The sequence below is a fragment of the Mesitornis unicolor genome, unplaced genomic scaffold, assembly GCF_000695765.1.
Source record: "Mesitornis unicolor isolate BGI_N332 unplaced genomic scaffold, ASM69576v1 scaffold9691, whole genome shotgun sequence".
NCBI classification, from domain to species: Eukaryota; Metazoa; Chordata; class Aves; order Mesitornithiformes; family Mesitornithidae; genus Mesitornis; species Mesitornis unicolor.
In genome coordinates, this window is record NW_010161670.1 from 2,856 (window position 1) to 18,538 (window position 15,683).

The 15,683-nt window shown below is 38.2% G+C and overlaps 1 protein-coding gene across 1 annotated transcript in view; it reads left to right on the forward strand.

The window, feature by feature from the left end:
• The window catches only part of SEC23A (Sec23 homolog A (S. cerevisiae)), an 18,122-nt gene extending 2,682 nt beyond the window's left edge, over nucleotides 1–15,440 (forward strand). Inside the window, exons 5-18 of the mRNA XM_010193402.1 lie at nucleotides 339–483; nucleotides 827–985; nucleotides 1,823–1,938; nucleotides 4,114–4,237; nucleotides 4,595–4,675; nucleotides 6,418–6,507; nucleotides 7,775–7,881; nucleotides 8,860–9,013; nucleotides 9,745–9,822; nucleotides 10,866–11,027; nucleotides 12,738–12,824; nucleotides 13,094–13,249; nucleotides 13,854–13,919; nucleotides 14,923–15,440. Of these exons, the coding sequence (XP_010191704.1) occupies nucleotides 339–483; nucleotides 827–985; nucleotides 1,823–1,938; nucleotides 4,114–4,237; nucleotides 4,595–4,675; nucleotides 6,418–6,507; nucleotides 7,775–7,881; nucleotides 8,860–9,013; nucleotides 9,745–9,822; nucleotides 10,866–11,027; nucleotides 12,738–12,824; nucleotides 13,094–13,249; nucleotides 13,854–13,919; nucleotides 14,923–15,012 (1,615 nt within the window). The 3' untranslated portion in view covers nucleotides 15,013–15,440. The remainder of the gene's footprint in view (nucleotides 1–338; nucleotides 484–826; nucleotides 986–1,822; nucleotides 1,939–4,113; nucleotides 4,238–4,594; nucleotides 4,676–6,417; nucleotides 6,508–7,774; nucleotides 7,882–8,859; nucleotides 9,014–9,744; nucleotides 9,823–10,865; nucleotides 11,028–12,737; nucleotides 12,825–13,093; nucleotides 13,250–13,853; nucleotides 13,920–14,922) is intronic.
• Nucleotides 15,441–15,683: the final 243 nt, after the last annotated feature.

Genomic DNA, 15,683 nt, shown 5'->3' on the forward strand with positions numbered 1-15,683 from the left:
TTTCATTGACGTAGTGAAGCTTGAATTTCTTTGTGAGATTCGAAGGTCATAATCTGCTGTGCTCTTCTTACTTGTTAGGGTTCTTTCCAGATAGTGGTGATATGTCTAAGCAAGTCTTGTTTGACAAGTGCTTTGCTGAAATTCCTAAGCTGAGTGCGGTGCGTTTGTTAATTATATCAAGCTGCGTTATGTTGGTGAGGCAGAGACCTTGCTCCAAATCCAGACTAGATGTAGAATTGGGCATTGCTAACATATGTCTAATGTATTGCTAGTAAGCAACTGATAAAATTTGTATTTAACAACTTGAATCAGAACTAATTCCATGTATTTGTTCACAGATTTTTGCAGCCAGTGCAGAAAATTGATATGAATCTTACTGATCTTTTGGGTGAACTGCAGCGGGATCCTTGGCCTGTTCCACAGGGAAAACGGCCCTTGCGCTCTTCTGGAGTGGCGCTCTCTATAGCTGTAGGGCTCCTTGAGGTAATACCTTTAACTGCACTTGTGCTAATATGTAAGTAGATGATTTCATTCCAGAAAAGCTGCCACAATAAATACGTAAAAGCCTTAGTAATTGATGCATATTAGATGTATATGGTGATTCTGATGGATATAATTCCTTACATACGTAGAGTAATCATAGATGTTCACACATTTTAATGAGGCAAAATTGAGACGTTGAATTAACATTGGATTTAAGTTTTCAGAGGGAAAAGGTACAGTTATTGCTAGAATCCTATCAACATGATACATACCTCCATAGCTATTTCTTTTGTACGATTTGTAGCAAAACCTGATGGTTTTATTTGTCTTTTGTTTCACGCAGTGCACTTTTCCTAACACTGGTGCACGTATAATGATGTTCATTGGAGGACCAGCGACACAAGGACCTGGCATGGTTGTAGGGGATGAATTGAAGTTACCTATAAGATCATGGCATGACATTGAAAAAGACAATGCTAAATATGTTAAAAAGGGTACTAAGGTAAGAGATGATTATGGGTGATATTTTAGGCACCTTACCAGTAAGTAAACATTTGCATTGCCCGGCACTGTAAAATGTCAATAGTAGCAAATGTATAAAGAAGTCGTAATGGTGTGGGCTTGTTTACTTGTCTCTGAATAGTGATCTGCAGAAATTTCTTCAGAAATTTCACTGTATTGAGTTAGGACGTTGTCTAGCTTTACATTAAAGTTCTTTGGAGTGTTTTCCTTGGTTTAAGTCAATGGTTCATGTGACTAAATGATATGTATATGCTAAATGATACAGCTGGAGTAAGGCTCTCTGCTTCTAAACCAGCTGCTCAGAACTGCCTCTGTAGTTGAGGGAGGCTTAGACAGTAGAGTTTAGGCGTAGTTTGTTGCATCCTAAATACTTTTGGGCAGGTGAACTGCATCTAAAACATGTTTAATTTATCTTAACTGATAATAATGGGTAGTTTAAATGTTAGCTCAGTTGCAGGTCCTTGTTGTTGTACATGCTTGAGATTAGAAAATAAATTCAGTGTTGGATCTAGTACTTAATGCAAAGTTTAGAAAGAAAAGATCAAGATAATTTTCTGGTTTAAGTAGCAGCCACTGGTCTGTCTAATGTGAGTCAGGTTCTCAGCTGGTCAGGAAAAACCCCCCAGGTGCTGAAAATTCCAGTCTTAATTAGATTGACTTCAGGAAAAGATACTCTTTTAGCTTGTCTTAGACTGTGGTGTGAATAAAGTCTGATAATGTTGTTACAGAAAAATTTTGGGAGTTTAGGGTTTAATATGAAGATGAGGAGAGTTCACATCATAAACTGCTATGAACTGTGTTTTCATCTTGGATTTAGCATTTTGAAGCCCTGGCTAATCGGGCTGCAGCAAATGGTCATGTTGTTGACATATATGCATGTGCACTGGATCAGACTGGTCTTCTGGAGATGAAGTGTTGTCCCAACTACACGGGGTATGTGCCTGTTCATTTTTAAGTGGTGTATGAAGGTGCAGGGTGGGTTTTTTTCTTTCTTTTTTTTGTTTTCGTTTCTTAAAGTTGTTTAACAGGAAGCACTTACCAAAACCATTCTGGTACTTAAAAAAAACCCAAAACCACCCAACAACCCCCTTCCCCACAAAGCTGCTCTGATAAACTGTGATGGTTGCATTTGTACCAGAATTTTGGAATTTCTTAGCCTCTGGCAAATTTGTCACCATAATTGTAGGGTTAATTAGGGATTTGCTGTTTTTTATTCTTTTAATGATCAGTTTGTCTTAAATAACTTGGCTATCTCTTAAGTAGGTGATTTATCCTGTGTACTGTTGCTACTTTCTTCTTCAGTGCGTGTCTATGTAAGCTACTGGTTTCAGTAAAGATAAGGACCTGTCATCCTTCTTTTCCTTGCTCTTTGGAGTGGTACAAAGCCTTGTGTTATTCCTTCTGTCATGTTTATGCCCTATATCCTGTTGTACATAGGTTCAGCTGTCTTAGGTGATTGTTGGGTACGTCTGTTGCTCCTGATTTTTGCTCCCTCTGTCCACTTCTGCATTTCAGACATGGTCTTGCATTCCCTCCGGCTTCTCTTGCCGTCAGTTCATTTTAGCAGGATCAAAGCAAGTTCTAGTCTTTCTCATGAAACCACTCCCCTCTTTTCTGTCACTGTGGATGTCACCCTCACCTTTCCTCTCTTGGAGACCTACGGTGTGACATGACTTTTGACTCTTGCTTGTGTGTTAAGTACCAGTTTAATTTTTTAAGTCTTGCCAATTCTTCCTCTGTATTTTTTCAAAGACAGACTTTTCTCTTTCTTTCTCTTTCTGAAAGTCTTTTCTACACTCGTAGTATTTCATCTAGTATAGCCACCTGCTTTACATACTGCTTGGATTTTAGATTAGACTTCTGTATTCAGTCTGGGTTCTTTTGCCAAGCTCATTTTTCTTACTGCTTCTTGTTAGCTCTGTCAATACCAGCTGCAGGTAAAATTAAATGAAGCATCTTTGCCCATCAGTTTAGTGACTTGTATGTCTGTGGATAAGGGCTGCCTTAGTTGCCTGTCGGTGTATTTATATGACAGAGATCCTTAGCACACGCTATGTATCTTGGCAAACCAAGAAGAATGAGAGATGGGGCCGCAGGCTGTGGTGAACGTACGCTGCTGATTTTCAGGCCAACTTGGCCATGCTAGACACTGCTGGGTTGCTTCTTTTCAGCGAGGTGTTTGTATAGCCTTAGCATGGGAGTCTCCACTGCTTGGGATCTTTAAGTTCATTACTTTACCTGCACATTTGATTCCCATTCCTGTTCTGCATCAAACTCAAACTGTCTTTTCCTATATAACTACAGTGTAATTTTGCTCTTTCTCTCTGCTCTTGTGACTCATCTTACCCTGTTTTCTTCCAGCAGAACCAGCCTTAATGTATAGTTTGTCCATTTCTCTTACAGCTGTTTTCATTTTCTGTTTGGTTACATTTTACATACAAGGAGGGATTTCTGATTCTGCCCATCTCTGTTGTCTTCTGTCTTTGAGCGTCCACCTGAAAAGTTCTGTAACTTCTTTCAGGTGTAATGTTTGACCTATTAACATGTTTTACTAATGTGATATAATTAATGTTTTTTGGATGAATAATAATAATACTGCTATTTCCTAAATGCAGTAAATTATATTTCATGTTGAGTGGCAACTGTTGCAGTTACATCTACAGAACATTGCTAAGCATAAAACCAAATCATTCTTCTTGAGCCTAGATTTGAAAGCACAAGCCTGAAATAACGAGTGAACTACTCAAAATTAAATGGCATGGTGATAGGTTTTGAATATTGAATATTAGAAGTGGTTAACTGACTTTGCTTGACAAGGTTGCGAGACATTTGTAGTGTTGAAGTCCCCTATAGTATTTTCCCAGTGAAAGATTTTGTTGCAGTCACAGTGACCGTAAGATGCTGTTTGGGCAAGAAGCTCATTTGCAAAATTCATCCCTAACCTTGTAGCAAAATATTAATTTAATGGTACTACATTTTAAGAAGGCAAAAATGTGCCTCACCATGAACTGTCATTAGCTTTAGCCTTTAACAAAAATAGTATAAATCCTATGTGCTAAATTATTGTGTAATAACTTCAGGGGTTGGTTTGTTCCTCTTGTTTTCTAGAGGCTACATGGTAATGGGAGACTCTTTCAATACATCTTTATTCAAACAGACCTTTCAGAGAGTGTTCACAAAAGATATGCAAGGACAGTTTAAAATGGGATTTGGTGGCACATTAGAAATAAAGGTAAGAATGAAAAAATGCAGTGTGTTAGTGAAATCCTGGAATAGGATGGCCAAGAACTGTAGAGTCTCTGCCCTTTAGGGAGATTTTAGGAATATGCCAAACAGATGTGTCAGGGTTGGCTTGGACATAGCTGTTACTGCCTAGCTGTCTTTTTACAGTTCTGTGATTCTGTAAATGTGAGTTAAGTATTATGATAATTCCTTCTTACCCTGCATTTGGTGGCAGCTAAAAGGGAGACTATAACCTTTCCTAAAAGTATCAAGATCCTGATTTGCATTAAGGTTTTCATTAACTAATGATAAAATGAGTTGTTTTTAATGTGTCATATTAATGTCTGTTTTTCTTCTAAATATGAAGACTTCAAGAGAAGTGAAGATTTCTGGAGCGATTGGACCCTGTGTCTCTCTCAACGCCAAAGGACCGTGTGTCTCAGAAAATGTAAGTTAACTTTGCCGAAAAGGGAGGTAATATCCTACTGTGGAAAAAGAGGATTTAGGGTTTCTGGATTTGAAGAGAGGCTGAAACTTTTCCATAAACGGAACAAAGGGTGTTTACTTTTTTACCAGTATTAATTTAAATACACACAAGGGCTGTTTTTTAGGAAACTTCCTGTTCGTTGCTAGATTAGATTCAAGCTGTATTAGACCTTGCAGACCTCTTGTGCCTTGGTTAAGTTTGTCCACTGAGCGGTTGCTTTAAAATTACTGCAGAAAAGTTATATGCTGGCAAAGCAGAAACCAAGTAGAAAGTGAGTCGGCATGCTTTATGGTTAAAATTGGAGTTATGCGCTTTGATCCAAACAGAACCACGAAAATACTTTGTTTAGAAAAACTGAGAGAACAGGACACAAGACAATGGAAACATCCCCTTTATCTTGACTCCATCTTCCCGTTGGTGTAGCTGTTTCCCCAGGTGCACATTTAATTGATTGATTAGAATATCCAACCCTTACAGGGTCCTGAAGTAACTTCAGATTTACATCAGTTTTAAATATTAATTTATTTTCTCATCAAATAATATTACTACAGTTTAATTTTGCATTTGATTATTAATCAAAATTAATTCCCACAAGTAACCAAAATGTCTTCCATTTGAAAAGTCTCACTCTTGTTCCTAACAATCTGCATAATAGAGCACTTTCCAGTATGAGGGTGCTTACAAATGGCCTCCTGTAATCAAGCATTTTTCATGCCTAAGTTTTCCTTGTATTTATGATTGCATCGTGAACTGAAAATTCTCAGTATAATCAGCTTTTTCTTTTTCTTTTTGTGATATGGTACAGATTTTCTTATTTTGTCACCCGAGTGATTGCATATATTACAATAAAAGTTAACACCCTCCAAACAATTAAATGTACATCTCCTTATTTAAGCTGCGTATTTAAATCATAAGAGACAATAGAAAATTTAATTGGGAATTCATGTCTGTTGTCTTGCAATTATATAATTATCAATTTCTATGCTAAACCTTTTTTTTTTTTTTTAAAATTATCTGAATTAAAATTTGTGAGATAAAACACAGATGAATTAAATGCAGATGCAGCTTGTTGCAAGTGGTAACTGAACAGTTAATGTAGCCCTAGTGCTTTTAACGGTGAACACAAGCACGGTGACAATACTGCCAGTATGATTCTCCTTGAATGTTTTGTTTGGTTTCACTGGGTCCATAATGACTGACTGATTATTTTAATTGGTTTCTCTGGGTATTTATGTTGTTTGGATGACAAAAAGGAACTGTCATGTGAAATACATCACTACCCGCACAGAGTTACCTTGTCAGTAACTTGAGCCTGTGTATCTACACAGTACATACTGTGTGAGCCATCTACTTGGAGTTTTACTGAAGTGCCTTAGAGTCATTCCACTCACATGTGCTTCTCACCTCTTCTCTTGAGGCTGTTTAAGCCAAGTCTGGTACTTTTTCCTATTTCTGACTTGCTTTTCCATTTTTTTAATGCTGTCTCCTTATCTTTCTAATGCTTTATTCTCTTGCAACCATCTCCTTTTTTATTATTCCCGCATCCCACACTGCAGTTGCTTTGTGAGAGTGTTTGAGAAGCTGGCAGAGTGAGCAGGGAGAAAACCTGTGACAGAGTAGTTGTAAACCATTACCTGTCGTGTCCAGATGTTGTACCTTATGAAGGAAGGTAATACTTCTGCTTTGGAAAAATCTTTCTACAGGAAATTGGAACAGGAGGTACTTGTCAGTGGAAGATTTGTGGACTTAATCCTACTACAACACTTGCACTGTACTTTGAGGTGGTAAACCAGGTAATAAATGTCTGTTTGTCTGCTGAACGCAGTAATTTTCTTTTATGTGACTGCTGAAGCCAATATTTCTGCGTGGTTCCCTCAAGCACAGTAGCAGGGATGCAAACAGCGTTGCCATTTTGTGTGGTCAAAGTTTAGAGGTGGATTATTAACAGCTTAATGATGAGCCAGTCTTCTTGAATATGATCATGAGAATCAAAGAGCTCTAGAAATTTTGGATAAAGTTCATAATAATTTGGATAGAGTCCAATTTTTCTTTTCGGTGTTGCAACTGAAATACATTTTAATAAGTAATATATGAAAATAGTATAATCTGTGTATTTAAAAGTGCTTTTTAGTATTTCTCTGATGTTTTAGTTACAAGCTAATGACTCCATGATAATACATTTCAATTTATGCTTTAATTGCTCAGTGTGTGCAAGTAAAGATCGGGTTCGTTGAAATGCCTCAGGGCTTATAGCCTGGTTTCCTGTCTCCCTGAGGGGGTACTAGGAGGGAGGATAAAAACATGACAAGCAAATGTGCTGTTTTCTTCTAGTATGTTCCCTTCTTCCACATATCTCAAGCTCAGAAGCTGTGAGTTGACTGTGGTTTCGGTATATTTAGTATGCTCTGTTGCATGCTTTATAAACTGTGCAAAGGTTTGAAAATGTGAACTTTTCATTTTACCTTTTGAATATTTATTTTGGTCTCATTTCTAGCTCTGAAACTGGTCTGGTCAGGTGTGTAGCAGTTGATTTCAACTGTCCTTCCCTTTTGGAATTACTTTGTTAGCAGCGTATAAATCTGTATTTCTACTGGCCAGAGTTTGGAAATTTCAGTTTACACCTGGATCCCAATCTTTACGTTTCAATGGCACTTTCTGGGATTCATTAATCAATTTTAGAGTAGTAGTGGTTTTGTTGCCCTGTAATTCCAGCAAGTCCTGTGATGTTCAAATAGCATCTACTGAAATCAGCAATTTTAACACAGCCCCTTGGAAAGTGGTGTCTCTGTAAGGGTATGTGGAAGGAGAGAGCATTGGTTGCTTTAAGGGTATCTGGTGGAGGCAGCAACTGCTCCTAACATCCCTTAACAGTCTCCAGGTTTATTAGCCATGTTTAGTAAAGGTACTCAACATAATAAAAGCACCAGAGAATAAGCAGCTCAGGTTATATAAATGCACTGCTAAGAATTTTATCATTTTCTAGCAATTTGTTTATACATTTTTTGAATTATACTATAAAATCTTGAGATTCATCTCCATTTGTTTCCCTTCTGTACTTAGCACAATGCTCCCATTCCTCAAGGAGGACGTGGTGCCATCCAGTTTGTGACTCAGTACCAGCATTCCAGTGGACAGAGACGTATCAGAGTGACCACAGTTGCCAGAAAGTATGTTTTACTTGTGATGAATCATTTTTGAAGAAGCAGGATATATATTTGCCTTTTAATCTTTAGATTTTGTAACCAGTCTGTTGCTGTGGGAGATTCAGTGCCGCAGGTGGTGAAGGCTGTGGTCATACCTCTGAGCAGTTCTGTGGGCTGTTCCTTCTCTCAGAGGTTGCAGTGGCTGTATAATGATGTTATGGGAGTGCTCTGAAGTAACCCAAGTGATTTTGGATGAGGAGGAAGCTTTGAGTGAAATGCTATAGCTCAAACAGAGGAGAAGAGATGGTCAGATTTAGGGAATGGCAAAGATCACTTCATTGCTTCACTTCAGAGTGTAAGCCCCTGTTTAGGGGGGTGTAAATACCTCTTCTTCCTTGTATAACCTTTACCTGCAGCTTCTTTGATTCAATTTACTTCACAATTTTAGAAAATGTTTAATATTATGCAGGCGTTTTTCAGTGTCCAATGACATTTCCTTTAAGATGAAGGAGTTTATTAATTTGATGGAAGATTCAGCTTATCTAAAAAGGCATTATCCTTACTGCTGATGTAAATATCTTGTTAACTTACATTAGTAATATTAGTAAAATCTTTTTGATGACTGATGAAAGGACAGATTAGTAGCTCACCTTGCAAATTGAACAGAACAAGTAAGGTGCACAAGAAAACTCTTAGTGTGGGAATGTGCAATTTGCTTTATGGACAGTGTTTTCTGTAACTTAACTTTCATAATTTTTTTAAAATATAATAACTTTTTTATAAGTTGCCTTATATTTTACTTCACTGCTTGCATGGCACCTGTACAAATAAGGGACATTTCTAATGAAAGAATGGTTAACTGAGAGGCTGCTCATTTACACCCAGTAGATTTTTGAAGCTGCAGCATGAGTTTGTGAAACTGCTAACACTGCTTTCTTTGCCTTCATTTTGAAGTTGGACATCTTTCACCGTGGTGCAAACACCTGTATTTCTCTCTTGCAGCTGGGCAGATGCGCAGACGCAGATCCAGAACATTGCTGCATCTTTTGACCAGGAAGCTGCTGCGATTCTCATGGCGAGATTGGCAGTGTACAGGGCAGAGACAGAGGAGGGGCCTGATGTGCTTCGGTGGCTGGACAGGCAGCTTATACGGCTGGTAGAAAGGACTACATTAAAAGAGATTGGTTTCTTGTCTCCAGGCATATCAGTCTTAAATGATTAGTGCTCAGTGATTGTTCCTTTAAAAATAAAACCAAAAAATGAATTTAATGCTTCATTTCCATAAATGAGTCTGCAGAATTAACTAAGATTTTCTACCTTAAATGGAAAAAAGTGCAGATATGTTTTTAGTTCGTTTGTTAATGTTTCCTCAGTCCTCAGAGGTTGGTAATTGCCAGCAATCGAGAGAAGTTCTAGCATGAGATTAGCAGAAATTGGAGCTTTCTCCGCTTTCTGCTGCGTGTAATGATATTGTAGATGGAATATTTTTAGAAGAAAAAAAGTCAAAGTATCTGGAACACCATATGGAATGTCTTTATTTTCAAAAGTTCAGTTATCTGCGTTTTGGTTTTTTCTTTCCTTACTCGTCAGTAAGTTATTAAAATGGAGTTTTAATTTTATACATGTCCTCCAGGGCTGTTTAATCATCTAACTCTGCTTAGTCATTTTAGAGGAAAAAAGTAAAAAAGCCATTAAAGCCTCATACCCGAGGAAATCACTTCTTGTTAAGAAAGTAACTTAAGTCAGTGTTTTTGCTAGGTTTCTGTTTGCTTACAAAGCTGTAAGCACCTCAGATAATGTGTCTATTAAAACCAAACAAACATATCATTGTAGCATGACCAAACAAGTATGCTTCTTAATGTAGATACTTTTTTTCTTTTATTCCAGTGTCAGAAATTTGGAGAATATCACAAGGATGATCCAGGCTCTTTCAGGTTTTCAGAAACCTTTTCACTTTACCCACAGGTGAGTAGAAGTGTCTGTATGGGGCAAAGAGGGAATGCTTAGTGAAGGAAGAGGCACTGTAGCACAAAGCAAAATAAGTCATTACACTGGGTTTCAGCATGAAAGGACCCCCTGGGCCAGCTACTGTCTGGTGTGTGACATTGGGCAAATAGCTTCTGTTGTCTGTGCTGCTGTGTCCCCTTGTGCCCTCTGTCTTACAGCTAAACTTCTCTAACTGTGTGTATTTTTCGTTTCTCCTGTAATGGAATTGTCATCTTACCCACGTTTAATTCAGATAATGAGACTTTTTTTTTTTTTTAAGGGCAGTTTTAATGAAGAAATTAAGAAAACATGAGAAAACATATGGTTTTGCTTTGTTGTTTCTTTTCTATATGATTTATAGTAATGACCTGAAAAGAAACACTTCACTGGTGAACTTGAGCTTGACTGTATTAAACTTTGAATAGTTTTTTTGCTCATAATCCATTCTGATAAATTCCTGCGTTCTCATAGCTCCTGATACGTTGCTTTTGGATTTTTCATAGACTTAGATAATATTTCTGTTCTGAGTTACCTACCAATGTGTCTCAAGGTGTTAAGTGTTGTGGAGAAGTTGATTCAGCAATGAAAGGATTTGCTTTTTCTATTTACTAGTGAAGTTAACTTTGCTGTGGTTAATGTTTCTTTTTCTGTTCACATGCTATAACTTACCATGTGTGTTCAAGCACAGCAGCCTCCCTCATGGGAACAGTCAAACTTACAGTAAAGGAAGGGGTTGACAATACTCAGTCGTACTATTTGTCAGTACTGGAGAAGAAGAAATATTAAACTTTTCTCCTAATTCAAAGCTGCTTTGTAGTTTTATCCTTTCTGATCTTTCTGTCTTACTCTCATGAGAGTATATAAAAACTGGCAAAGGTGCACATACAAGTTAGAAATGTTGAAGGACTTGAAATTCAATTTTGTTGTGGCATTGGTCTTGGAGTTTATGAAAAACATTTCTCTCCTTGCACAGCTTTCATTTATGTCTCTGAAAGTTCAAGCAAATGGTTTTTGTTTTGCAGTTTATGTTCCACTTGAGAAGATCTCCTTTCTTACAAGTTTTTAATAACAGTCCAGATGAGAGCTCGTACTACCGCCATCATTTCATGCGTCAAGATCTGACCCAGTCGCTTATCATGGTTCAACCGATTCTCTATGCCTACTCTTTCAATGGACCTCCAGAGGTATCATTATATATCACATAATGGTAGATTATAAGGTGCTGTTTTAAGAGAGATGTGATTGTTGTAATCATGGTTGCACGTTACAAAATACGTTGTTTTAAAATTTACTGCATGAGAGAGAATATTCGTTTAATGTAGAACATACTATGAGCAAGACATGGCTCAGAATCCTGATGTAGCACGGTCTGGAGAACAAAAGTCAGTCTGTGAAGAGATGATGTTTTAAACTAAGGAATGGTAGGGTTTTTGCTCTTTTTTGAGAGCTATGGGAGTTTTGCTTTTGCTTTTGTGGTGCCAGATGTAAATGTCAATAAAAATGGGTTTATTTCAAGAAGTCCTTTTTCTGTAGTTTGTAAGGAAAGTTGGGTTTTTTTTAAAGGTACAAAATTCCCTCTGTCTTAACGTGCTCATCCAAAGCTTCTAATTTTGAGGTGGTTACCATTACGTATCAATTTGGTACAGAACCTTCCAGCTGACCTCATCATGGCACGTTCTGTATAAACCTGAAATAAAAAAACGATCTTTCAAGAAGCTTGTGAAAGAAGTGTAAGATAGGAGACACCGCCAGTAGTGTGACAGATAAGGGAGAGTGATGCAATGGTGAGACTGAGAATAAACACAGGAGGCAGGGAACTTGGCAGGTTGGAATTCTAACCCTTGTTAGGATTTTTTTTTTTTTAATACTGTTTGGTTGGGTGGGGTTCGGTTGCCTGCGTGTGTAAGAGAGACAGAACCTGGTTCCGAAGCGATTGTGGAGGTCTTCTAACCGTGGTTCCAGTCTCCCGCGAGGGACTTGGCCAGTGAAGGACTGAAGTGATTCCTGTAGGATTCGTGGGTGGGTGATAGGTCCTAAACCCCCTGCAAGACACTCTTACCGGTAACCAAGGGCTATAGGAATTGCCACAGTAAAATTTAAGATTGTCATGGGGCTTAAAAAAGGGATGTTAAAAGTGGAGTTTAAAGTAATGAGGTCGTTTGTGAAGAGCTACTCACACGTGTAAGATCATTCTCCCATGCATGAGTAGCAATTGGTCACGTGGGTGATGCAAAGGAGAAGCCGTTTAGAATGAGTAATAATACTTTTTTATTCTTGGAATAGTTAATATTTTTGGTATCCCTAGTAAGATTGATCCAATTAAATCATATCGTACTGATTCAGTTAAATCATATACTGCCAGTTTATTGTCACTGCCCTTAAAAAGGTGAGTTAAAACCTTGAATATTAAATTGGATTTCATAAATCATGAGCATTCACTATATACAGTATTGGTGTGTATATATGCACAGTAATAATAGCTGCAAGGACAAGACACAAAAAAAATCCCAAACCCAAACAACCCACAATGCCTGAATCTTATACTTGAATAACTACTGGATCTTTTTGCAGTGAACTATTGTTCAGGTTAATGGCATTGTACAGGTAAATAGGAAGGTACTTGAAAGACTAGAAAAGTGCGTAATAATCGGAGGTTTCAGCTCCTGAATACAGTTTTTATTACTTTCATGAAGTTACATATTCAGAGTCAGGCTGGATAACTTTAGAATGAGATTGCGTGGGTTGCAGATGTATAACACGAAAACGAGCAAATACGGAGCTTTAGTAAGTGATTGAAAAAGTTCCTGGTGTTCAGTGACTGATGCAAAGAGCTGGTAATGCCTCTGATTGCTCAATTCTGCGTCGGTTCGTAACTTTTTATTTTTAAATCTTAGCCTGTTCTTCTGGATAGCAGCAGCATTTTACCAGATCGCATTCTCCTTATGGACACCTTTTTCCAGATCCTTATTTATCATGGAGAGGTAAGATTTGTCATTTCTTACATAAACATTCTTTTACTGTAGGAGTGCTACATTAGGAAAATGTTCTCTGAATTTTTGGGATGCTGTCAGGAAGCAGCAGGGGTGGGCTGCTCCCTGCGGGAAGGGGAATGTTGGGCTGAGGCAAGGCTGCAAGGCAGGCAGAGGCCTCACCAGTGGGGACCTGGCACATTCTCCTCTGAAAAGCCCAGTTTATCCTCTAGGAAAGATTGGTGAATAATTCTAAAATTCTGTCTTCCCCTTACCCCCAGACCATAGCTCAGTGGCGTAAATCAGGTTACCAAGATATGCCAGAATATGAAAACTTCCATCACTTGCTACAAGCTCCAATAGATGATGCCCAAGAAATTCTCCATTCCAGATTTCCAATGCCCAGATACATTGATACAGAGCACGGAGGAAGCCAGGTATGATAAAATAGATGATCTAGGAAGTGATGTGTTAATGATGTCATGGGGCTTTTTGGGTAGTAAACGTGCATTTCTGTGCTAAAATACATATAAATTGCAAGTGAAAAATTTGAATTTTAAAGCTTTTACGGAGTCAGATATTTAATAGAAGCTTTCTACCAAGTTTGTGAATCCTGTCACTCTCCCATACTGACTTGGACTCTCAGATTCCTTGTATGAGGTGTATAAGGTTAAAAAAAGATAGTACTTGTCGGGGTCTCTGGACCAATACCAAAAGTATTCTTTGTGTTCTTTCTTTAAACTTGTGAATATCAACAAAATATTAATTAATATTTGCTTTGCTAGTGCTTAGAAAAAGACAAAAGCTTGCTTTTCTACTGCACTGAAAAGTTGTTAGCAGTTCTGCCTTACAGCTATTGAATCTAGGGAGTGCCTTTATTTATAGAGGTGCTGCTTGCTCTCCTGAATAGGAATCTCTGCATGGTTTTTTGTCTCCAAATAGTAGAAGTGGTATAGTTCATGCACACATAGCTTTTTCTGAGTACAAGAAACTTCTGTTTGAGAAGATTAATTCATTGCCTGTGTTTTTGTTTTTTTAAAGGCTCGTTTCCTGCTTTCAAAAGTAAATCCCTCTCAGACTCATAACAACATGTATGCGTGGGGACAGGTAAGAAAGAATCTGCTGATAAAGCTTGTGTGCGTGACTTTGTGTTCTTTTCCCAGTTTCAGAAGTGACACACTGTAACAATGCCAGGTTTTGAAACTGGAAAAGAAATGCAGTTTTGGCCTGATGCTACCAAAATTGCAAAAGTTAAGAAAAATGGATTGTATTTCTTTAGACAGAAATGACCTGTTTTGCTGGTTTAAGCTTCTGATAGGCTACTTTCATGTCTAGCCATCTTTCATAGACAGATATCTTAAAATTCCTTAGAATGAGAGCAGTTACCACACATAAGGACTAAGGGACCTTTCTGCAATCGTGGAAATAAATCTTGAAGTCTGTTATGAGCAAGAACTGCAAAGTGCAGCAGTTCCAGTGTACTGATCTGCTCCAGAACTTTTGGGCCCCAGGTGACCAGGAATCAGTTTTTCAAATCTCGTCTTTAGGAAGGAAGTTACGTGAGAGTTCAAAATTTTAACTTTCTGGAGCAGTTTGTGTTCTTGGACGCTGCATCCCAGTTCTGCGTTGTCCGTCTGCACTCAGCTTTTACAGAGGGACGAGAAACACTGGCGTGGGTGAATGCTGGTGCAGTGTCCTTTTCTCCTGAAAATGTCCTGGCATCAGACAGCTGAAGCTACATTTTAAGTGTACTTTTGGAGAACTTTGCTAAACTGAACAGTGTTCAAGTCACACATGAGAGAGCTCTGTAGCAATTTTACAGCAGTTACTTTTGTCAGGTAAGTTTTACCAGGGTACTTTTTGATAGGGACGTGTGGTTCTAATGAAACTTTTGGCAGGGAAGAGCACCGAGATCCAGAATTTATGTAAATATATGAAGACTGATGTAAATGTACCGTCTGCTGTTTTTCGTCAGAGAATTTCAGCAGCGATTCGCTTCTAGGGTCTGTCTAAATCTATGAAGTGTTTATTTGTGGAACGTATCGTGCCTTAAAATGCTTTTTCTTCATGATGAGTACAATCAATTCTCCTTGTTTCCTTTATTTTCTAGGAGTCTGGAGCACCCATTCTTACTGACGATGTCAGCTTGCAAGTATTTATGGATCATCTGAAGAAACTTGCTGTCTCCAGCGCTGCCTGAGCTGCTGCAGTGCAGCAAGGGCACAGATGAGCTGTAGCCTATTTCGGCTTTTTCTCCTCTACCCTTTTCCGTGTCTCTCGTGACAGAAGAGCACTCTGATCTGCGCAAGCTGCCTGACTCGATGTGAAGCAGTGTTGTTTTCAAAGAAAAGCTTTTGTTATCAGCAAATGTTTTAATGTGAACCGCAGTTTGTAAAAATGACAGGTGGTAGATTAAGTTATAATTAGAGAAAAAAGAGCAGTCACTCTGATTACTGTGATACTGTAATTACCTGGAGATCATTTATAACAACTTCGAGATGTGATTTCAGTTTCCTTTTTAAATGGTTGAGGTTGATTCTGCTCTGCACTGCAAGGGCACGTTGAGCAATAAAGGAAATCTTTGGTGACGTCAGGCTTTCCAGACCTCCGTATGAACTACTTTTGCCTACTCAATTTGAGCGTGAAGCGAACAAAGGAGCAACAAAAAGCATGTGAAAATAGTGTGTGCTCCGTCTTTTGGCTTAGGTTGCTGAATTTCTCGTTCCTGCAGAGATACTGTTGTTCGTGTATGTTCATTTTAGGAGTATTTCGTATTTTGATACTTCAGATATTTCTTCCCACTTACGCTACTTGAGTCTTTAGGAACAGAGTTTTTCTTTATTTCCACATTAAAAAAATGAACTGAAAAAG